The sequence below is a fragment of the Aquarana catesbeiana genome, linkage group LG02, assembly GCF_042186555.1.
Source record: "Aquarana catesbeiana isolate 2022-GZ linkage group LG02, ASM4218655v1, whole genome shotgun sequence".
In the NCBI taxonomy this organism is placed as follows: Eukaryota; Metazoa; Chordata; class Amphibia; order Anura; family Ranidae; genus Aquarana; species Aquarana catesbeiana.
The window spans coordinates 607,487,534-607,512,164 of record NC_133325.1 but is presented as its reverse complement, the minus strand read 5'-3'; the positions used below and the strand labels follow the sequence as shown (position 1 = coordinate 607,512,164).

The 24,631-nt window shown below is 44.5% G+C and overlaps 1 protein-coding gene across 1 annotated transcript; it reads right to left on the bottom strand.

Moving 5' to 3' along the window:
- Positions 1 to 568: 568 nt before the first annotated feature.
- LOC141130038 (claudin-22-like) lies at positions 569 to 3,285 on the bottom strand. Its single transcript, XM_073618021.1, has one exon. It carries the CDS (start codon positions 2,762 to 2,764, stop codon positions 2,171 to 2,173), a length of 594 nt encoding a protein of 197 aa, XP_073474122.1. The 5' UTR covers positions 2,765 to 3,285; the 3' UTR covers positions 569 to 2,170.
- Between the last annotated feature and the right edge of the window lie 21,346 nt (positions 3,286 to 24,631).

Genomic DNA, 24,631 nt, shown 5'->3' with positions numbered 1-24,631 from the left:
CATGTGGGTTTCCTGCCATTTCCCTTTTTTTTTTTCTATAAACTAAACACCTAACCTTTTAAAACTTTCTAACTGACTTTTAATATGTATGCTTGTGCTTATATGGTAGGACATTAGACTTTAAGCTCCTTTAGGGTCAGGGGGTGGTGTAAATGGTTTTCCACACTCTATAAAGCCTTGCAGTGTTGGAAAAGATTTCAGTGCATACAAATTAAAAAGTCAATAGCTAAATGTTATTTGTACTCAGACGCCCACCACTACGTCCTATATCAGCAGCAACAATGTATCCATTGATTCATAGCTATCCCGTCTACATAATCTCCCGTCTATAATCACTATTATAAATGTAATTATGCCACTAGTGTGGGTACTCACTGGCATGTATGCATCTCAAAGCTGCAAAAGAAATTCCTCTGCCTGTGTTTTAATTGAGAAAACATGTGAGCAAATCATTTCCATAAAGTCTCCTTTCAACATTTTTTATTGTTGAATAATAAATACATGTGAAAAATAAGAAATCCCTTATTTGTGACTTTTTATGGGTTATACTTATGCTTCCACAGATAACACTAAGAGAATTGCAGTTAGTTACAGGGCATATTTTACCGAGGACTAACAGAAAATCTGCAATCATTAAAGTAACCTATAAAACATTTTTATGTTAAACATTATTACTAACATTCTGACATTACTTTGAAATATCTTTATAATAAGCATACAAAATAATAACAGATCTTAATAACTGCTTCAAGCAAAACATTAAACTGCTACAGATTGAGCAAAAGATGAGTTGTAATGTTTAGTTGTTGTTACACATATCTTTCATGAGAAATGTCAGCTATAACATTCTTATCCTTCTCCTTTGTAAAATTATATAGAAAGAGCTTTTACAGTATACCTCATGTGACCATTCTGAGCCAGTCAGGATCCTGTGGTGCACGCTTGGAAATTTGCTCTTGCCGTCATCTACGGGCCACACTAATGCCCTGTACACACGGTCGGACATTGATCGGACATTCCAACAACAAAATCCACAGATTTTTTCCGACGGATGTTGGCTCAAACTTGTCTTGCATACACATGGTCACACAAAGTTGTCGGAAAATCTGATCGTTCTGAACGCGGTGACGTAAAACACGTATGTTGGGACTGTAAACGGGGCAGTAGCCAATAGCTTTCGTCTCTTAATTTATTCTGAGCATTCGTGGCACTCTGTGCGTCGGATTTGTGTACACACGATCGGAATTTCCGACAACGGATTTTGTTGTCGGAAAATTTTATAGCAAGCTCTCAAACTTTGTGTGTCGGAAATTCCGATGGAAAATGTGTGATGGAGCCCACACACGGTCGGAATTTCCAACAATTTCCTTCGGAAAATGCGACCGTGTGTACAGGGCATAAGAATTAGCATATACGTATGTATTTTTTCTGTCTGTTCCCAATTGGGAAGATTTTGTCTTCATTTCTGCCCCGGAAACAAAGAGAGGTGATATCCCCTGTTAGTTACATAGTTACATAGTTACATAGTAGGTGAGGTTGAAAAAAGTTGCTATAAGAAGTTTCCCCATCCCATAATTTCGCCTCAATTCCCACTCATCTGTCAAGTCAAAAATGTTGGATTTAATCGTCATTTTTTTGTCTTGGAGACAATTGTCACCAGGACAAATAGGAAGGAGGAATGTTCCCAACTGGGACACAGACATCAATATAAACCTGACAGATGTTTAACACCTTTACATTCTATTTAAAACCATAGTTTTTGCATTACATTCAGTTTAAATGAAGCTGGTAATTTCAATTACTTCTCATGAAATTTTTATCTGCTTGGAAAGTTTGGAGCTTAAGTATCCTTTATTGGCTAACTTGAGTTGAATGCAAGTTTTGGGGACAACTTAGACCAAGCTGATATAAGGGATCTGAGTTATCCCAAAAGCTTGCAACTTTAATAACTTGAGTTAGCCATTAAACGGTATCACTTAAACTCCAACCTTTCTGCGTTAATGGATGGTCAACATGGTACAACACTCTACTGCTATCTACTTGTTTGATTTACTGTGTAGAACCCAGCAGAAGCTATGCAGTTGTCATATCCAATAGCCTGTTTAGTTAAATGCTGCTATAGGTAGTGCCAAAAACAGTTTTAAATATGCCATTAAATTCCACTTTTAGGTTATTTTAATTCGGAATCTTGAGAAGCACGGAACTGTGAGAAAATCAGTACAATACCTCCCGATAACATAGAGAAAGCGCCTGTCCAGCCAACAAACATTGCATCTCCAAATTCCCAGCGGGGAACGTCTTTAGGGATGTTTTCATCCCAAAATTTGACCAAAGTGTCATAAGCAATGTAGGACACTGAGCCAAAAGTCAGGGCACCTGACACTGCAAAAAGCATTCCTCCAAGAAGTGCTAGTGTCTTTTTCACATGGCTTTCTGTGTCGTCAAGGCATTTCACCCAAGTCAATGTAGGCACTGAAGCTATAAATCCTAAGGCTCCAAGGAACACTGAGAGGCACACCAGGACACGACCCATTTGGATTTGAGGAGTAAGGTGCAGTGGAGTCTGGTATTCTTGACATACACTTAGGCCCACATCCTGAACAACACATGTTTTCCACAAGCCGAGCTGGTAATATTCACTGACGAGAAGGCCTGGAGAATAGGTCAACCATTGAGGAATAAATAAGGATACCAGGCAACACACATAGCCAGACAGTGATAGGAACAGGCCTGCTAATTCGGTGATACACACCACTGCCTCCATTTTGTTTCCTTTTCCCTCCAGTTTGCACTGCCAGTCTGTTGATGGAGATTTTGGAAAAAAAATCAGCTTTCTTACAATGAACGTGCTTTCAAATACCCGTGGTCTGAATAAATCAATCTCTTTTTTTTTTTTTAGATTGCATGTGAGAGCCTATTGTTCTTTTTAAGTCCATTCTATTTTTAGATCTGTGGTATCATGGGTTACAAAAAAAAAGCAGCCAATAAAAACGTGCTGTATTCTTCTGTAAAAGCTTATAGAATCAGATTAAATGACCTTCCTAATTGGCTTAATCCAGAAAGAAACAATCAGGGATTCAGAATGTTTTTTGAAGTATAATCCTTCAGCAGACAGTGTCCATTATGTTATGGAAACACTGTACAACTCAGCCAGAGAAAATGTCTCAACGTTTTCTTTATTCTGAAATATTTCATGTCCCCTAAATATTTTCATTTTAACTAATGCATTGATAATTTTTTCAGAATTCAGTCTCAAACTTTCAATACACAATTTTTGCTAGTTGTGAGCTTGCCAACATAGACAATGGCACTGGAAGTGCCTCAAATCGATGCACAATACCACTGTATATAATGGCACAATATCTCATTGTGAATTTTATGTGTAGTTTCACATTATTTAAAGGGAACCAGTTCTCAATCCAAAACCATAACCTATTCTCTGCTATAGCATCATTAGAGTTTACAGAAAGCGTTTACTTCTCCAATGCCCGCCAACTCAAACGTTTAAGTTTGGGCAAAGTCAAAAGTAAAAGTGTATGTAAACCCTAACAAGGAACTGCTCTTAATTGCTCCCTTATGGTTTGTTAAATGTATACCATTGGAAGGGTTTTGTTATATCTGTTCTATAAGTGAAAAAGAAACTGTTGTTCCTGCAAGAAATCTTGTAAGCTGACAACTGCTTGTGCTCTCTGCTTGTTAGCAGTGTTCTCAGCTATCTTTCTGGCCTACCGAACAACTCACACATGTTATGAAGAAGAGAAAAGTGGTAGCGGTTCTCTAGTCCTAAAACACTTTTTGTGCTAAGGTGAGAAAGCTACTTCTCCATAGATACAGTACAGTGAGTGAGAATTTTCACCCTTATGCTGCGTACACACGAGCGGACTTTTCGACCGGACTGGTCCGACAGACAATTCGACCGTGTGTGGGCTTCATTGGACCTGCAGGAACTTTTTTCAAATTTTTCCGACGGTCGAAAAGTCCGCTCGTCTGTATGCTAGTCCGACGGACAAAAACCGACGCTAGGGCAGCTATTGGCTACTGGCTATGAACTTCCTTAATTTAGTCCGGTCGTACGTCATCATGTACGAATCCGTGGTGTGATCGTGTGTAGGCAAGTCCGTTCGTTGGGAAAGTCTGTCAGAAGTCAAAATATAAAAACCTTTCTCTTTGTGCCAATATTCCTGCTTATCTAGTACTTACCACACAGTATCTAAAATTGACCTTTTTATACATACAGAGTCCAGTCTTCTTAATAAGCCATGGTTATAATTAAAGTATTTCTAAAGGTAAAAAAAGCTTCTGCATGTATCTCTCCCACTCCAGTCCCCTTTATACTTACCTGAGCCCAATCTTGATGTGCACAAGAGCAACAGCTCTCTTGGCTCTCTCTCTCCTCACTGGACAGAGAGGCAGCAGTAGGAGCATTTGGCTCTATTTGTTGTCAATCACAGTGAGTGAGGAAGGAGCGGTAGACAGGTCCAAGCCATGCTCTGGGTGTCAATGGACACACAGAGCTGACTCTGGAGTGAGCATGCACGAGTGCACCCAGAGCAAGTAAGTTGCTATTGGGGCATTCAGCAGGGGGAGGAGCCAGAAGCACCAGAGGTGGACCTAGGAAGAGGAGGATTGGGGCTGCTCTTTGAAAAACCATTGCACAGAGCAGGTAAGTATTACATGTTTGTTGTTTAAAAAAAAAAACCTTTAGCATTGCTTAAATTTCATGTACGAGCTGGCTTATCAACCATGGCTAGGGGATATTACAGTTTGGTGCAGTCGAATATACCACTCTACTGTATAAAACTGCAGTGAGAGGCAGTTCCATTCTAAAATTGATGTTAATGCAGGGATCCCTTTCCTCTTCAAGGAGCTTTCTGCTGAACTATGGTAAGTCTCCTCTTCACCCTCTATGGAAGAGACACCCCCTGGGGAACCCAATGGAATCGAAGGTACAACTACTGGACTGAGCTACGCTACCCAAAGATCTGCTCCATTGGTTAATCTTCCAGACGAGGACCATATTGTTCATAATTGGGAATTTTTCCAACATAACAAATCCACAACCTCAGGTCTGGTGGTATGGTATACCATGAATGCTTAGGTATTCTTATTAAAAGTACCATTAAAAAACCTATTGGGGGAAATAAAAAGATCCTTTATGCAGGAAGTGCAGGAGGCTCTGGAGGTATCCAGCGGCAGCAGGGATGACCAGATTAATTGGCTACACTTCAGGAAACAGGAATCAGTATGATTAAAATAAAGTTTATTAATGCACACAACACCTTTCCAACACCAACAGACCATAACAGAGCACAAGTGAAAAATGACAGTAAAGCAGAACTAAACCAGCAACCTAACTATAATACACCATATACAAATCTAGGAAAGCTGACACAAACAGAGCATGACCAGGACTGGGAACAAGGGGAGCAGAGATGGGGTAACAGGATACAGGATCCTGGATGGAAGATACAGGATATAGATCAGAATAATCAGCAAGCAAGTATATGGCTAATAAGCAAAACACCAAAGCACTGATGAAAATCAAGAGAGGGGTTATAGACCTTCCCAGCAGCCAGCATCAGGTGGACCCAATTTACTGGTATCTGTTGGCTGCTGGGAGGAACCCGCTGGTGGCCACCGGAATTGCTCCACTCAGCTCTGGGGACCACAGTGCCACCAGCATGTGATCCAAGTCCTGACAGTTTCCCCCCTTAAAGAGTGGCCTCTGGACGTTCCACTTGGCCCTAACTTAAACATAATAGTCCATGTGAGTGACTCTTTCGCAGAATAAGTCCAAAAGGTTGAAGATCTCCCACCATCAATGTTCAAAGCCTTTCCTGAGTTCCTTAGGCTACAGTCCTTCAACCCACAGGATACCAAGCTGCCAGGGTCTGACAACAACTGGCTAGGTACTCCGCCACTAGGATCTGCAAACTGACTAGGTGGCCCACCACCATTGTCTAAAAACTGCTCAGATCAGATACTTTAGGAACCTCAACACTTGGAATTTGAAGTGCCACAAAGCAGCACATATTCAATTGCTGGGATCCTATATGCCATCTGAAGGCTTAACACTCTAGTCCTTAACCAATACAGGTATCCAAACATCAGAGTGCCCCTTCGCAACTGGAAATTTAACTGGCTGCTAGAAACTGCTTTTTATTTTAACAGCAACCCAGGTCTTTCCAAGCACTGGATCCCCTAACAGCCTGGAGTTGCAGAGATTACCTCTGGGTCAGGACAAAGTTCAAATAGAACTCTGCCCTTCCCCAAAAGACCTCTTCTACTGGGGCTGTAATGGCAAGTGCAGTTACCAAGCTCAAAGTAAGTGTCTGAACCACCAGGCTTTGGCAAAACAGAAGCAAATAGCTGCAAAAGGAACTCAGGGAAGGTGGAATCTTGGACCAAATGGGTAACCCATGCCAGGCATTAGACCCGTATTAGACCCAACAGCTGGTGAGATCTTAACCCTAGTTCCAGAGACTGGCTGCGCAGCAGGCATAGAACCAGCAGAATCAGACTGGGCAGCAGGCACCAGACCATTAGAGGCAGGCCTGGCAGCAGGCACTGGACCATCTGAGGCAGGCTGGACAGCAGGCACAGGACTATCAGAGCCAAGCTTGGCAGCAGGCACAGGGCCATTAAAGGCAGGCTGGGCAGCAGGCACAGGACTATCAGGGGCAAGCTTGGCAGCAGCCACAGGATCATCAAAGGCAAGATGGGCAGCAGACACAAGACCATCAGAGGCAGGCTGGACAGGAGTAGCATGCACCGGATCGGCCTGGACTGGTGTAGCAGGCACCAAATCTGGCTGGACTGGAGTGAAAGCACTGAATCAAGCTGGACTGGAGTGGCAGGCATCAGATCAGGCTGGACTGGAGATTTTTGTTTGTTGCTGGGGGATTTTTTTTATTGCTGCTGGTGGATATATTGTTGTTGTTGAGTTACTGATTGTTGCTGCTGGGAGATTTATTGTTGCTGCTGGGGAAATTACTGTTATAGTTATAGTGTTATAGTGTTGTTGTCAGGGGTTTTATAGTTGCAAGGCTACTCTTTGTGGTCCTGGTTGGTTGTCCCATTAGCTCCACGACATGCATGCTATGCAACAACGTATTATACTCCTTGATACTAATTTTGTAATATGTTCTGTAAAATGTCTTCAAGATTTTTGTTAAACGTGGTATTTTGCTTCTGAATGATCATATATCTGTGTCAACTGGAAGTGTCAGATATGAAATGGTAGCCTTATGCTGTTCATGTTAAACATACAAAAACTTTATTAACCACTTGCCTACAGGGCACTTTTACCCCCTTCCTGCCCAGATAAATTTTCAGCTTTCAGCGCTCTTACACATTGAATGACAATTACTCAGTCATGCAACACTGTACCCAAATGAAATTTGCGTCCTTTTTTCACACAAATAGAGCTTTCTTTTGGTGGTATTTAATCACTAGTGGCTTTTTTATTTTTTGTGCTATAAATAAAAAAAGACTGAAATTTTGGTGAAAAAAATGCCTTTTTCTTTGTTTCTGTCATAACATTTTGCAAATTAGTAATATTTCTTCATACATTTTGGCAAAAATTTATACAACTACATACCTTTGGTAAAAATAACCCTAATTAGTGTATATTATTTGGTTTTTGTGAAAGTTATAGAGTCTACAAGCTATGGTGCAAATCATTGAAAATTGATCACACCTGATCACACCTGATGTACTGAAGACCTATCTCATTTCTCGAGACACTAACAAGCCAGGAAAATACAAATTCCCACAAAATGACCCCATTTTGGAAAGCAGACACCTCAACATATAATCTAATAATAATATAGTAAAATAAGTATAATAATATAAAAGTAGCACCTTCAGGCGTTCTACAAGCATACATTACAAATCTCATTTCTCAACCACCTATTACATTTTTGAAGGCCCTGGAGCACCAGGACAATGGAAACACCCACAAAATGACCCCATTTTGGAAAGCAGACACCCCAACGTATAATCTATGAGGCATAATGAGTCTTTTGAACTGTTCATTTTTTTTCAGAAGTTTTTGGAAAATGTGGAAAAAAAATGAAAACGCATTTTTTTTCCACAAATTTGTCAATTTTTAAGATATTTCCAGCACATAGCATGTACATAGCAAAAATGGCACCCCAAAATACATTCTGCTACTCCTGAGTATGGCGATACCACATGTGTGAGACTTTTACACAGCCTAGCCACATACAGAGGCCCGCCAGTGAAGTAGCACCTTCCGGCGTTCTACAAGCATAAATTACACATCTCATTTCTCAACCACTTATTACATTTTTGAAGGCCCTGGAGCGACAGAACAATGGAAACGCCCACAAAATGACCCCATTTTGGAAAGCAGACACTCCAACGTATAATCTATGAGGCATAATGAGTCTTTTGAACTGTTCCTTTTTTTCCAGAAGTTTTAAGAAAATGTATAAAAAAAACTAAAACGTATTTTTTTCCCACAAAGTTGTCCATTTTTAACATATTTCCAACACATAGCATGTACATAGCAAAGATGACACCCCAAAATACATTCTGCTATTCCTCCTGAGTATGGCGATACCACATATGTGAGACTTTTACACAGCCTGGCCACATACAGAGGCCCGCCAGTGAAGTAGCACCTTAAGGCGTTCTACAAGCATAAATTACAAATCTCATTTCTCAACCACCTATTACACTTTTGAAGGCCCTGGAGCACCAGGACAAAGGAAACGCCCACAAAATGACCCCATTTTGGAAAGCAGACACCCCAAGGTATAATCTATGAGGCATAATGAGTCTTTTGAACTGTTCATTTCCTGACAGGCTCCATGGCAGCATACGTGTGGGTTGACCCCGCCTCCATAACTACCCAATAGGACCCCTCCCTATAAATTTCAGCTGTGGGCTCTCAGCCGTGTTCCTTTTTTGTCCTCCTCCGTAGGACCTGATGTTTGGTTCTCCTACCTGAAGACGATGTCCCGCGATCGTGTCGGCCAACTGATGTGATGTCTCATCCCTCCAATAAGCCTTGACTGTTAGCAGGGTATGGAGTGTATTGCAGAGTAAGCGCTGAAGAGCTGGAGTCATTTTTGAATGAAAAGCGCGCACAGGCCGATTGCCTAGCAGTATGCAGGTGGCCATTATCTGCCAAAAGCCCGGTGTGTGTATGGATGTTCCGGCCGAGTCGATCGTAGGTGGTGGTGAGCATATATCGCCTTCATGGCAGCAGTGTATATATTTGTTGTTGTTGTTTTTTCTCTCTCTGTATGCTCTTTGTCAAATTGCCTATGCAGCGGCTGGTTCCCTGTGCGTTCCAGCCGCCGCTCCCTCTACTTCCGGGTTCTGTCTGCGTTCTGCGCAGGCGCAGTTCCGGAACGAAAGCGAGGCCTGGTTTCGCGCATGCGCACGATGACCGTGGGCCTGGCGCGGCCGTGACGTCACGCGGCGCCAATTTTAAAAGCCTGGGGAAGCTTGCAGAGCTCGGGAATGATCGTGGGCATAGCGGCGACTTCCCTGAGCATCTGCAGAGCCTTCCCCAGGTAAGTGCAGTACAGATGGGTCTGTGCTAGCTGTTTTGCTTTCTGGTGTATCTGATTTACTCTGTGTTCACCTGCAGTGATTCCCAGCATCAGCCATGGACTCTTCACTGCCTCCTGGTGGCCAGTCCTCTCGCAGCAGGTAGGATTTGAAAGTATATTTCTTTACTTACCTGCTGGGGGGAAGAGAGCGGAGTGTAGGGCATCATTCTGACTTGTGCCTTTCTCTCTCTCTATTCCTGTCTTCCTTCTTTCCTTAGCCCTTCTAGGTCTGATCAAAGACAAAGTAGTTCCCGCAGAAGGAGCGGGTCATCTAAATCACACCACCGGCATTCCTCCTCTGGCTCTAGACACCATGGTTCATCCTCTAAGTCTAAAGACCACAGTAGAGGCTCTCCTCACCCCCCCTCATCTCATAGGGGACCGGAGAAAATATGTTGGGGATGCAGGGCCCCAGTTCCTGCCAGCAAGTCTCTCTGTGACCGCTGTTTTTCTAAAGCAGCTAATGAGAGGGAAGGTGCAGACCAACACCTGGAAACTCTAATCAAGCGAGTTGTGAAAGAATCACTGCAGGAGAGAGACGCTGCAAAGCCTCGTGATTCTCCTCAAGATCCACTGATTCCCCTGTCAGAAGAGGGTCCAGTTCCTGAGACGTGGGAGTCTTCTCAACCTAGCCACCAGTCAGCTCCCCCCTCAGATAGTGGGTCAGAAGCAGATGATCCTGGGATGGGCTTTGAATATGCCCTGGTTCCTTCTCTGGTGAAAGCGGTTAAAAACGCTCTGGTTTGGGAAGATCCAGTTATTTCTCCTGCTAAACAGAGAAAGTTTTTCAAACAGCTCAGCAAGGAGCGTCATTATTTTCCTTTCCTCACGGAAGTGGGAGCTATAATTTTTGAAGAATGGGGCAAGATAGATAAAAAAAGCTCTATGCAATCCAAAGTCGCAAAACTATACCCTTTCAAGGAAGAAGAGGTTAAACATCTTGAGTCAGCTCCCTTGGTAGATGCTGCATTAATGAGGCTTGTGAGATATGTGACTCTGCCTCTTGAAGATACAGTCTCATTTAAAGATCCGCTAGAGAGACGGATTGATGCCGACCTAAAAAGAATTTACCTGACAGCAGGCACAGTGTGCAAACCAGCTCTGGCCTTAGCAGCAGTCTCTAAAGCTTTGGAGGCATGGTCAGACAATGTGAATGATTCTCTTAGAGGTATCTCTGAAGAAGCGGCTAAGAGCTCCCCTATTCAGGAAATCAGGCTTGCCTCTGCCTTTCTGGGGGAGGTCTCTATTGACATTGTTCGCCTAGTGGCTCGGGTGATGTTGTCGTCGGTCACCGCCCGTCGGGCCTTGTGGCTGCGACCTTGGTTGGCGGACCCAGCCTCTAAACAGGCTTGGTGCCGTATTCCATTTGAGGGTTCATCCCTCTTCGGCAACAAGCTGGATAGTGCCATTACCCGGGCTACGGGTGGTAAATCGGGGTTCCTCCCTCAAGACAGGCGTTTACAGAATCAAAAACGCACCTTTTCAAGATCGCAGAACACCGACCGTGCAAGGGAAGCACGTAGTTATAGGCCTGGTCGGGAATTTTCTAGATCCTGGAAATCCAGGCAGTCCTCTTTTAAAAAGCCCACAAAAGGGGCTTCTACCAGTAACCAGGACTCCACTAAGTCCTTTTGAAATTGGGCCCGCTCAAACATGTCAGGTGGGGGCTCGTCTGCTCCACTTCCGGCATGTTTGGGCGGCCTCAATTCGGGATTTCTGGACTGTCAAGACAGTGTCCTCAGGCCACACCTGGGTTTTCAACAGCACTCCCAGACTAAGATTTATACCAACAAATCTTCCAAGTTCAGAAGAGAAGAAACAAGTTCTTTTAGCTTACATAAGCTCTTTATTAGCTCAAAACGCAGCCATTCCTGTTCCAGATGGCGAACGAGGAGAAGGCATGTATTCTCCTCTGTTTCTGGTACAGAAGAAGAACGGCACATGGAGGCCTGTTATAGACCTGACTCATCTCAACCGGTTTATCCGAAAGGAAAAATTCAAGATGGAGTCACTATTAACGATTCAACAATCGGTTCATCTAGGAGATTGGCTGGTGTCAATAGACTTGAAAGACGCCTACTTTCATGTCCCAGTGGCGGCAGACTTCCAAAAGTTCCTTCGCTTTGCTGTAGGCGATCAACACTTACAGTTTACCTGCCTTCCATTTGGTCTCACAACATCACCTCGGGTGTTTTCCAAGGTTCTGCTGGCTGTTGTTGCTCTGCTCCGAGTCAAAGGAGTTCGCCTTCACCACTATCTCGACGACCTCCTCCTTCTAGGCCAGGACAAGGGTCAGCTTCTAAAGCACAGGAGTCTAGTAATTTCCACTCTCCAAGAGTTTGGGTGGCTCCTGAATTTGGAGAAAAGTCACCTGATTCCATCTCAGTCTCTCATATTTCTAGGTGCCCATTTCAACACACTAGAGGGCACCATCTCGCTACCAGAGGAGAAGATCGTGGTGATCCGGGACAGGATCCGTTCGACTCTTGCTTCATCTCACCTTTCCGCTCTTCAATGTCTGAAGGTGATCGGCACAATGGCAGCCACCATTCCCATGGTGAAGTGGGCTCAATGGCGCACTCGCCCATTCCAGAAAGGGTTTCTCCAACAGTGGGATCCTCCCAGCAAGAATCAGTGCATCCTTCTCACTCCATCCATGAGAGAGTCTCTCCTTTGGTGGCTCTAAGGGAAAAATCTCCGCAATTGCCATTCGATTCTTCCCATCACATGGGTCACAGTGACCTCAGATGCCAGCAATCGGGGCTGGGGTGCTCATTGCCTGTCAGAAGTGGCTCAGGGCAGATGGATCTCGCCATCCCAGAAGACTGTATCCAACATTTTGGAACTTCGAGCGGCCTTTCAGGCGCTCGGATCCTTCTACCATCTGATAAAGAACTCCTCAGTGATGCTCCGGTTGGACAACACAACCGCGGTGGCCTATATAAGGAAACAAGGTGGGACTCGCAGCTGGTCCCTCCTAAGGGAAGTGGAGCCAATCATGAACTGGGCTCAGAAGAATCTGTCCAACATTTCGGCAGTCTACATTCCGGGGGTCCAGAATGTTCAGGCGGACTTTCTGTCCCGTGTTCAAATGGACAACAACGAGTGGTCCCTGCACAAAGAGGTGTTCAAGTGGCTCCTGACACTGGGAGTGTCTCCAGAAGTGGATCTGTTTGCATCCCCATGCAACTACAAACTCACCAAGTATTACTCGAGGTTCCGGGATCCCCAAGCATATGGGATAGATGCCCTCACGGATCGGTGGAGGTTCAACAAGGCGTATGCCTTCCCTCCGGTACCTGTGATACTCCAGTTTCTACGCAGGCTCAGAACAGAGGAAGTGGAAGTCATGGCAGTGATACCGTTTTGGCCCAACAGGCCATGGTTTCCCCTCTTATCTCTCCTCAGTTATCGGGAGTCAATCCCTCTGCCTCACAGGGCGGATCTTCTGTCCCAAGGTTCTATCCTGCATCCATGCCCTGCTCATCTACATCTCAGGGTTTGGTTTTTGAGAGGGGAAGGCTTGAAGCCTTAGGTTGTCCAGAAGAAGCCATCCCGACGCTTCTGAATGCCAGACGGAAGAGCACTAATAGAGTGTATGAACGTTTCTGGTCCAAGTTCACAGAGCACATGGCCTCTAGACCTAATCCTTGTGGTTCTCCAAAAGTCCAGGATATCCTCAGCTTTCTGCAAACAGGGTTGGATTTGCCTCTAGCAGTAAGTTCCCTTCGTGTGCAAATATCAGCCATCTCGGCTTTCACAGGAATTTCATGGGCTAACCATGCCCTGGTTCGCCAATTCTTCAAGGGTGCTATCAGGCTAAGACCTCAAAGGAAACCGAGATTCCCCAAATGGGATCTTCCCCTTGTTCTAGATTTCCTTTCCACGCTTGGAACAGATCCTGATAATCCTCTATCAGTTAGAGACCTCACACTCAAGACCGTCTTCCTGGTGGCAGTAACTTCAGCCAAGAGAGTGTCTGAAATCAGGAACTTAGGTTCCAAAGAGCCTTTCCTGACCTTTTTCCCGGATAGAGCAGTATTAATTCCCATGTTGGGCTCAAACCCTAAAGTGACATCTATTTTTCACGAAAATCAGGAAATTGTATTGCCTACCTTTAATACAACAGAAGGTCAAGAAGTTCATCCCCTTGATGTGGGACATACTTTGAGTCAATACCTGGAAGCTACGGAATCATTTAGACAGACGGACTTCCTTTTCATTCTTCTGCAAGGGAAAAATAGAGGAAAACGGGCCTCAATCAGATCCATCTCTGCTTGGATAGTACAGACCATTCAAAGGGCTTATAAAGCGAAGGGCTTGGCTCCTCCAGAGGCAGTGACTGCACACTCAACTCGGAGTATCTCAACCTCGTGAGCGGCTTCTCTTCATGTCGCACCCGAAGTTATATGTAGAGCGGCTTCCTGGTCATCTATCAATACGTTTGTTTCTCACTATTGTGTTGAACCTGCCGCTTTGTCATCCATTAATTTTGGTTTGAAAGTGCTGTCAGTGGACAGTGTTAAATAAATTTATTTTCTCGTTCAGCATTGTGCCCACCCGGGTGTGTTTGGCGAGTTATTTCCCACACGTATGCTGCCATGGAGCCTGTCAGGAAAACGGAAAATTTATATCAAATACTTACCGTAATTTTCCTTTCCTGATAGGCTCCATGGCAGCAGGAGTCCCTCCCAATGCTTGGAGTAGGCTAGTTACGAAACACGGCTGAGAGCCCACAGCTGAAATTTATAGGGAGGGGTCCTATTGGGTAGTTATGGAGGCGGGGTCAACCCACACGTATGCTGCCATGGAGCCTATCAGGAAAGGAAAATTACGGTAAGTATTTGATATAAATTTTCCGTTTTTTTTCCAGAAGTTTTTGGAAAATGTGGAAAAAAAATGAAAACGCATTTTTTTCCCACAAAGTTGTCCATTTTTAAGATATTTTCAACACATAGCATGTACATAGAAAAAATAACACCCCAAAATACATTATGCTACTCCTCCTGAGTATGGCGATACCACATGTGTCAGACCTTTACACAGCCTGACCACATACAGAGGCCCACCATCTACAAGCATAAATTACACATCTAATTTCCTGACAACCTATTATTTTTGAAGGCCCTTATATTTCTAACACATAGCATTTACATACCAAAAATTACACTCCAAAATAAATTCTATTGAGGAAAGGGGAAAAAAAAAGTATTACCTGTGGTTTTAGTAATGTCCCCAGAGGAGAGAATTGGTGTAGGCAGCAGGCAGGGATGTGCTTAGCACCAATAGTAATTATCCAGGCAGCAGGCAGGAATATTGTCTATAGTCAGCACAAGGATATCGTCAGCACAGCCAAAGCATTTGTCATAGAAATTGTCCAGGCAGAGACAGCCAGCACAGCCATAATATTGGTCCTGGTACACCGTTACCTCCCTGCACTCATTATTGTACCACTCTCCAGCCCTTTATAAACATACTGCCTCTTACTACAGCTAATTATTTCCATAGTCCAGGTAGCAGGCAGAGGTGTGGTCAGTTTATGCTGCAGGCAGGGGAATGGCAGCAGTAAGTCAGCAGCAGGCTGAGGGCCTCAATCAGGTAAGACCTGTGCACAGGGGCACAGGGGTAGAGGCTTCGACCCACCCAAATCTCTATGAAGTCTCCGGACTCCAGACCCTAATCCGGAAATTATGAAACCCGGAGACAACAAAAAAAAGTAGTTTTCTCCATCTGGAAAAATATTCTGTAGTTGGTAAAACAGGCCATGGTCAGTTCACATGTAAGCAGTCCAAACATTAGGCAGAAGCGTAGTTGGTAAAACAGGCCAGGGTCAGTTCAGCAAGTTAAGCAATTCGGAGGGACACTGGGGACAATGGTAGCTGGTATCTCTTCGAAATCCTTTATTGCTGCATACTCGACATCTTTTTTGGCGTCTTCGGCCTGCTTCAGATGGTGGAATGTGGTCTGGGAAGTGGCGTTCATGAAGTCGGCTAACAGCATCAGAGCGAAGGTTTTCTGGGAGGGGGGGGTCTTTGATGGTAGATGAGGGACGTGACAACTTCTATGAATTTCAGGAAGTGGGCAGGGCTTTCGGTGGATTTGGTGTAAATTATGTAGGCATTATAAATGGCCAAATGAATTAGAGTGCTACTTTCTTGTACCAGAAATGGGACCTCCTTATTGCTAAATAGGGCTGAAGCATTTGGTCGTTGAAATCCAACCCCCCCATGTACACATTTTGGCTTTACAATGGGACCTCATCTTCTCTGAACTTCAACTGTAGTGTCGTCATGGATGGTGGACATCATGTACACATTCCTGGTATCCTTCCACCTCAAGGCCAGCACTTCGTTGCATCTCAAAGTTGCTCTTTCTCCCCTTCGCAATTTCTTATTTACTATGGCTTGTGGGAAGCCCTTCCTATTCTTTCTGGAGGTTCCACAGGCCAGGGTTTGTGCGAGGTATAGGTGTTTGAAAAGGGTCAGGCTTTTGTAGAAGTTATCCAGGTATATGTGGTAACCTTTCTTCAGCAGTGGGTATGCCAGGTCCCATACAATTTTACCAGTTGTGCCCATGTAGGCCGGGCACTCAGGGGGCTGGAGCTGGGAATCTCTTCCTTCGTGTATGCAGAACACATACAGATATCCCGTGACTCTCTCGCAAAGCTTATAAAATTTCACTCTGTATTTGGCCCTTTTGCTAGGAATGTATTGTTTTATTCCTAGCCAGCCTGAAAAGGGTACCAGGGACTCATCTACACATATATGTTTATTGGGGACATAAAGTTCTGCAAATCATTGGGAAAAGAAATTAATAAGTGGGCGAATTTTATATATCGTAATTTGGATGATTGTGGGGAGGGCACTGGGTGTTACTGAAATGAAGAAAGCGCGGTATGATCTCGTATCGGGACCTGGACATTACAGAAGAATAAATGGGCATGTGGTGAATGGGGTGGGTGGACCAATATTCATGTCCTTCATTTTTTTTTGTAAGCTCTATGTTTATGGTGAGGGCCCATAAACATTTTGAACTCCTCCAGAGTCAAATCCTTCCACTCACGGGCGTATGAAGATTGGGGGTTGTTGGCAATATGCTGCTGGGCATATAAACTGGTCTGGTCCACGATGAGTTACAGCAAAAATAAATGAAAACAATCAATTTCAGAAAAATTTTGGATATTGGCCTGCACACCTGGCTGTGGGGTGAAAGGGGGAATTCTTTCTGATCCTGAGTCGGAAGGCAGCCATGTTGGATTGGCAAGACCATCTGGGAGATATGTAGCGGCCCTGGCTCTTGGGGGACGTGGCACTCCAGTGCTGGTAGTTGGAGTTCCCGTGCTGGCATTTGGGCGTGATGCTGCGGAAGTGCTGGTACTGGACATTTCTTGCGGCCTTTCGCTGGTGGCAGCTCTGGTACTGGGCCTTTGGTTTTGAGGTCTATCACTGGCAGCAGCGCTGGTACTGGGCCTGGGAATTTGATCCTGGGGTATATTGCTGGTGGCTGCCTGGTTTCCAGAGCGCCGTGCTCTTTTAGGAGAGATCCATTCTTCCTCTGATTCGTTTGCCGATCCACTACTATCGATCGGTTCAAATGCTGAATTTGATTCACAATCGGAATTGGCATTTGAATCTGATGAGAACTCCCCGCTGCTCTCATCAGTCATGGAGAGAATTTGGAACGCCTCCTCACTTGTATAGAATCTTTTGGACATTTTTTCTGATGGGCTGTGCGACAGGTGACAAATGACTGTTACTGATGGGAGACAGGTGATGGGTGACAGGTGACGATCACTGATGGGTGACAGGTGACGTGTGGCGGTCACTGCTGGGTAGCAGGTGATGTGCGATGGTCACTGGTGGGTGACAGGTGACGTGTGATGGTCACTGGTGTGTGACAGGTGACGTGTGACGGTCACTGGTGTGTGACAGGTGACAGTCACTGATGGCAGTCTCTGATGGTGACTGGTGCACTTTATGGGACTGATAGGTGACAGATGAGGGTCACGGATGGGTCACTGATGACGGTCACTGATGGCGGTCACTGGCGATGGACACTGATGGGTGACAGGTGCACCGCTGACGGCAATCTCTGACGGTGACAGGTGCACTTTGTGGGTACTGATGGGTGACAGGTGCACTTTGTGGGCACTGATAGGTGACAGGTGCACTTTGTGGGCACTGATGGGTGACAGGTGCACTTTGTGGGCACTGATGAGTGACAGGTGCACTTTTATAAGCACTGATGTGGTGATTGTTGGGTGACAGCTGTAATGGGGGGGGGGAGAGATGTGACAGGTTCTCTTTGTGGTGTTGGTGCAGTACACTACAATACACACATAGATCGGTCACTTACTGCTCTTGGCTCTTCTCTCCTCACACTGGAAATGGTGTGTGAGGAGAGAAGAGCCGGTAACAGCTAGTAACCGGTCTTTGTTTACATTTAGTGATTGGTTGTGAATGGATCACAGCCGATCACGTGGTAAACAGCCGCCAGCCATTGGCTGTTTACCCTTGTTGGTGATGAGCAATGTTCCTGGGAACGCGCCGCCACCGACGTGACCGTGTTGCGTGCTCCCGATCGCGTGCATGCGCGGTCTAAAGCAGGGAATATCCCTTTGTGATCGGCCGTGACGTAATCGTGGCTGATCACATGGTGAACAGCCATGCCCAATGGCTGTTCACCCCTGTCGGGGTGACACGGCGACACCGACAGAGCAGGGCTGCGCGCCCGTGATTGCGTGCATGCCCTGTGTGAATCAGCCGCCGTCATATGACGGCGGCCCAGAACAAGAGCCGCACCGATCCTCCATCATATGACGGTGAGTGGGCGGCAACAGGTTAAAAAATGTATTTTATTATAGAAGAAAAACGTTTCAGTCACTACAGCTGCTCCCCCTGCTACTGATGCAGATTTTTTGCCACCTGTGTCCCATTGGGAAGATTTTCCTTCACTTTAGGTCCCATAGCCACAACAGGAAGTGAGAGGAAATCCTTTTGCAGTGCATAGGCAGTTCCATGCGGTTTTACCTGGAGTTCAGCTTTAAAGGGTACCTCCACTTTTGTGGGGAAAAATAGCAAACAAAGAAAAATTTATTTAGTGCATACAATTGCGACACAAGTCATATTGTGATTGAATGTTATTAAAAATTACCTTTCCTTTTCAATCTGCAGCTCTGTAATTTTCTGTAAAATGCAATGCAATATGGCTACCTGGAGGTGTTCTGTACACAGCATGTGTACAGAATGCCCCCCCCGAAAAATAATTTCCTGCTTGTGTGATAGGCTCACCGTTTTTCCCAGAAGTCTACACTAAGATACAAGTCAGATTGTAGGCATCCCCTGAAACAAAAATATCATTTTTGGTGAGATACGCCAATAGGAAATCGCGTCTAAAGGCTTGCAGGCCCAGCAGCTTTCCTCATTAGTGCCCTGCATTAGTGCAGGTGCTGCAGTTGGTTGATAATTAAGTGGTCAAAAAGTGCAGGGAATGGATGTGGGATGGTTCAACTGTACATGGGGGACATCCAAAAAATACATGTACAAAAATAGGAGCAAGATTGGGTGGGACATTACATGCACCGTGTAGGGTTTTAAGAAATGCACAAATCAAGAGAATTTAAAAGGAGAATATACACAATTTTATTTAACACATATACATGAAAAAGTGAAATGATTGAGAAACAAGCAACGTTAAAAGCATCATTACAGTGTAACATATCCAGGGAGTTGTTTATCCTGGGTGAGGAATCTGAGAGGTTGGCCTACGCATTTCGCGAGGTACACCACTTCATCAGGGCCTCAGATTATAGAGTAATTTATATATATATGTATACAGTGGTGACGGAAAGTATTCAAACCCCATAAATTTTTCATTCTTTGTTATATTTGCCATTTGCTAAAATCATTTAAGTTCATTTTTTTTCCTCATTAATGTACACACAGTACCCCATATTGACAGAAAAACACAGAATTATTGACATTTTTGCAGATTTATTAAAAAAGAAAAACTGAAATATCATATGGTCCTAAGTATTCAGACCCTTTGCTGTGACACTCATATATTTAACTGTCCATTTCTTCTGATCATCCTTGAGATGGTTCTACACCTTCATTCAGCTGTGTTTTATTATACTGATTGGACTTGATTAGGAAAGCCACACACCTGTCTATATAAGACCTTACAGCTCACGGTGCATGTAAGAGCAAATGAGAATCATGAGGTCAAAGGAACTGCTTGAAGAGCTCAGAGACAGAATTGTGGCAAGGCACAAATCTGGCCAAGGTTACAAAAAATTTCTGCCGCACTTAAAGTTCCTAACAGTACAGTGGCCTCCATAATCCTTAAATAGAAGACGTTTGGGACAACCAGAACCCTTCCTAGAGCTGGCCGTCCAGCCAAACTGAGCTATCAGGGGAGAAGAGCCTTGGTGAGAGAGGTAAAGAAGAACCCAAAGATCACTGTGGCTGAGCTCCAGAGATGCAGTCGGGAGATGGGAGAAAGTTGTAGAAAGTCAACCATCACTGCAGCCCTCCACCAGTCGGGGCTTCATGGCAGAGTGGCCCGACGGAAGCCTCTCCTCAGTGTAAGACACATGAAAGCCCGCATGGAGTTTGCTAAAAAACACCTGAAGGACTCCAAGATGGTGAGAAATAAGATTCTCTGGTCTGATAAGACCAAGATAGAACTTTTTGGCCTTAATTCTAAGTGGTATGTGTGGAGAAAACCAGGCACTGCTCATCACCTGTCCAATACAGTCCCAACAGTGAAGCATGGTAGTGGCAGCATCATACTGTGGGGGTGTTTTTCAGCTGCAGGGACAGGACGACTGGTTGCAATCAAGGGAAAGATGAATGCGGCCAAGTACAGGGATATCCTGGATGAAAACCTTCTCCAGAGTGCTCAGGACCTCAGACTGGGCTGAAGGTTTACCTTCCAACAAGACAATGACCCTAAGCACACAGCTAAAATAACAAAGGAGTGGCTTCACAACAACTCCACGACTGTTCTTGAATGGCCCAGCCAGAGCCCTGATTAAAACCAATTGAGCATCTCTGGAGAGACCTAAAAATGGCTGTCCACCAACGTTTACCATCCAGCCTGACAGAACTGGAGAGGATCTGCAAGGAGGAATGGCAGAGGATCCCCAAATCCAGGTGTGAAAAACTTGTTGCATCTTTCCCAAAAAGACTCATGGCTGTATTAGATCAAAAGGGTGCTTCTACTAAATACTGAGCAAGGGTCTGAATACTTAGGACCATGTGATATTTCATTTTTTCTTTTTTAATAAATCTGCAAAAATGTCAATAATTCTGTGTTTTTCTGTCAATATGGGGTGCTGTGTGTACATTAATGAGGAAAAAAATTAACTTAAATGATTTTAGCAAATGGGGGGTCTAAATACTTTCCGTCCCCATTGTACACTGCAATGATAATGTACAAACATATTATTGAAAACAGCAATGTTTTTGCATAATGATTGATTTTACAAACTACCAATGTATTTCCTTTGAATTATAGTCCAATAAATCTATTCAACAAACGCTCAATAGAACCTTATAGGACCTGTTTTATACACTGCGACAATGTATAGGAAGGAGGAAGATAGAAGGAGAGAGTTATCCTACAGAGCATAGTATATAGGGCTCATATAATAAACATGTTGGTGTGAATATATGGATTTCATCCACCTGAAAAACAGAACAATTGAAAAAATAGAAAAAATATATCAAAATATATAAGATAAATTCACCTGTTAACCTGTAAAGTATTGATAAACAACTTGGTGGAGGTTTAGCTTGGGGAGCCCGTGGGGATTGGCTGCACGTCTCACTGGCTAGGGAGCATCTCCCAGAGATTAGTAGTGGCTTGTATGGTAAGGATGGAACTAATAAATATATCTAAAGAGAGATGCTAAATATTATATATTAGGTGATGTATATAGGAAAGGGGGGGGGCAGGGGGAAGGAAAGAGGGGAAGAAAGGGGGGAGAGGAGGGGGAGGGGAGGTCAAAGAGGGGAGGAAAAAGGCAAAATTGGAAAGGGGGGGGGAAGGGAAAGGAAGGGGGGGGAAGAGGGAAGAAAATGGGGAGGGGAGGTTGAAGAGGGGTTGAAAAAGGCAAAATTGGAAAGGGGGAACAGAGGGGAAGGGAAAGGAAGGAGAAGGAAGGGGGGAGGGGAGGGAAGGAAGGGGAGAAAGAAGGAAAAGAGAAAGAAAGAGAAAGAGAGAGGAGAGGAAAGGAGGAAAGAGGAAGGGAAGGGGGAAGGAGGGGGGGGGGAAGGGAAGAGGGGGGTAAAAGAAGTGGGAATACAGGAAAGTAGGGGTGTATGGTAAAGGCGCCCCTACTTTCCTGTATTCCCACTTCTTCCCCCCCTCCTTCCCCCTTCTCTTCCTCTTTCCTCTCCTCTCTCTTTCGTTCCTTTTCTCCTTTCTCCCCTTTCTTACCTCCCCCCCCCTTCCTTCTCCCTCCTTTCCCTTCCCCCTTTCCAATTTTGCCTTTTTCCTCCCCTTTTCGACCCCCCCCCCCTTTTCCTCTATACATCGCCTAATATTTAGCATCTCTCTTTAGATATAATTATTAGTTCCATCCTTACCATACAAGCCACCACATCTCTGGGAGATTCTCTCTAGCCAGTGAGACATGCAGCCAATCGCCACGGGCTCCCCAGGCTAAACCTCCACCAACTTGTTTATCAATATTTTACAGTTGAACAGCCCTGAGCTAAATTGAGGAAAAGGACCTCCAAGGTAGTATTCTCAGAAATACTACCGGTACCTCGAGCCACACCAGAAAGGCAGAGGGAGATTAGGGAAGTAAACCAGTTGCTGAGGAGCTGGTGTAGAAAGGAGGGGTTTCGGTTCCTGGAGAACTGAGCTGACTTCTCAGTCGGTCACCAGTTCTATAGAAGGGACATTTTGTAGGAAGATCTGGTTGACTCACTCGACCTGACACTTCCTTTCTCTTTAAAAGGGTAGAGTGTGGTATGCTTATCACTGGCCATTTACTATTCATTTTTTAGACATTCTTGTAAATATTTAGTATCATCACACAGTGTCTATAAGTTTTGATCACACTCTTCCCTTTATTAGATCCCCTTTCTGGGGGATTTTTATTGCACCCATTGCTGTTCATAGGCAAAATAATTGTGTTTATTCAGACAGCGTCTCTCTGTTCTTTACAGAGGAGCGCTGATCTGTTATTTGTATCCATTTTTCTAAATGATCCCTATTCTGAATACAGTAGTGTGCTTTGCCAGATAGCTTTTAGCAAACCAGATGTCGCGATTTGCGCTATGTTGTTGCGCCATCTGGAATGCACATTATTTGTGTTCACATTGAGGGACTATTTTCCCTACCTGGCCAGGCGTGGAAAGCACGCTTGTTGTGTTCTTGATATTTGTGATGTTATGGCGTCACAGGGTGTCTCCTGGCGTGATGGGTGGATTATCTCCCCTATCTGTCCTACTGTGGAACGCACGTTCGTTTTGCTTTGCAGGCACATGACTTCATTACGTCATATTGCGTCTCCTGGCGTGGTGGGCGGTCTATACTGCGTTCCGCCATAGCGAGGCTTGGCAAACTTTTAGCCACTCCACACTGAGGTTTGCGGCCCAGACACACTGTCATGCGCTGTCAGAGGCCACATAGAGACATGCGATGCATTTTTCTTTTTCAGACCGAGGCGTGGAACGCACGCCGGTCTGCCATCTTTGGCAAAACAGGAAGTAAATCTCGGAATAGTCGGAATCACATTGGGGGCTTGGCTCTCATCATTGGGGTCATGTTGTCTATATATATCTGGAGGGCTGCAGAGGAGGGACACCCCAGATGATGTCCAAGGAGACGAAATGCATCGGGAAGGTCTCCACTGCTGCCATTTGATTTTAAAAGCGCTTATTTGATCCACTAAATGTAAGTTTTCTAGATACATTAAAACTTTTTGTATTCTAAATGGAATCACGCTATGTGGCCCTTTCTGTTCTCCTCTCATATAATTACCCTCACTACATTTATGGATACCTGATCACCATTTCCAATGAAACAATCCCGCAAGCACACCCTCCATCCTGTGGATAGTCGGGCGTTCCCGGTCCAGTGATATGGAGATTCCAAGCGTCCATCTACACTTGTTGTCCATACAACACAAGCTTGTTTGACTCATAGAACGTAGAACATAGAATGTTCTTTTGGGTTCAAAGGTTTCGGTAAGCCTCCTGTCTATCGGTGGTGGTGGTTCCCCTCACTTTAGCCATACATCCATATTCACCGGTTGGATAGTGAACAGTGTTATTCTGTCTTTGATATTTTATGGACATTTAACCACTTGTACGCATGAATCATCACACAGTTATGCTATTTTCATTTTTATTTCAATATTGAGAGTATTTGGGTTCACTGCCAACATTGATTTGTATCACTATTAGCTTATTTTTTTAATTTTCACAGAGCGCTACACTATTTGTTTTTCTACTATAGAAGCGACGGACTGCACCTAAATGAGGAGGGTGCAGATCTGCTGAGAGTGAAGATGGCCGAAAAGTTAGAGGGGCTTTTAAGCTAGGAGAAGGGGGGGAAGGTCCAGAGGTAGGGATAGTCAGCGTGGAACATATTCCAGAGGGTAGTATTGGGGGCATTAGTGATAGGTTGACTAAAACACATAAACCTGAGGTAAGTATAGTGACAAGTCCTACTTGCAACCTCCGAACACCCAATAAGAAGACAGTATGCGACTGGTCTAAACTGAGTGGCATGTTCACCAATGCCAGGAGCCTGGCAGACAAGATGGGAGAACTAGAGATACTGTTGTACGAGAAGGATTTAGATTTTGTGGGAATTTCAGAGACTTGTTTAAAAAGTTCTCATGATTGGCTGGCAACCATTCAAGGGTATTCCCTTTATCGCAGGGATAGAGAGGGTAAAAAAAGAGGAAGGGTATGCCTGTATATCAACATTAATGAACAAGTGAATGTGAGAGATGACATCACCAAGAGAGCTAGGGAGGAGGTGAAATCCTTATGAGTAGAGCTCCAAAGGGATGAAACTAA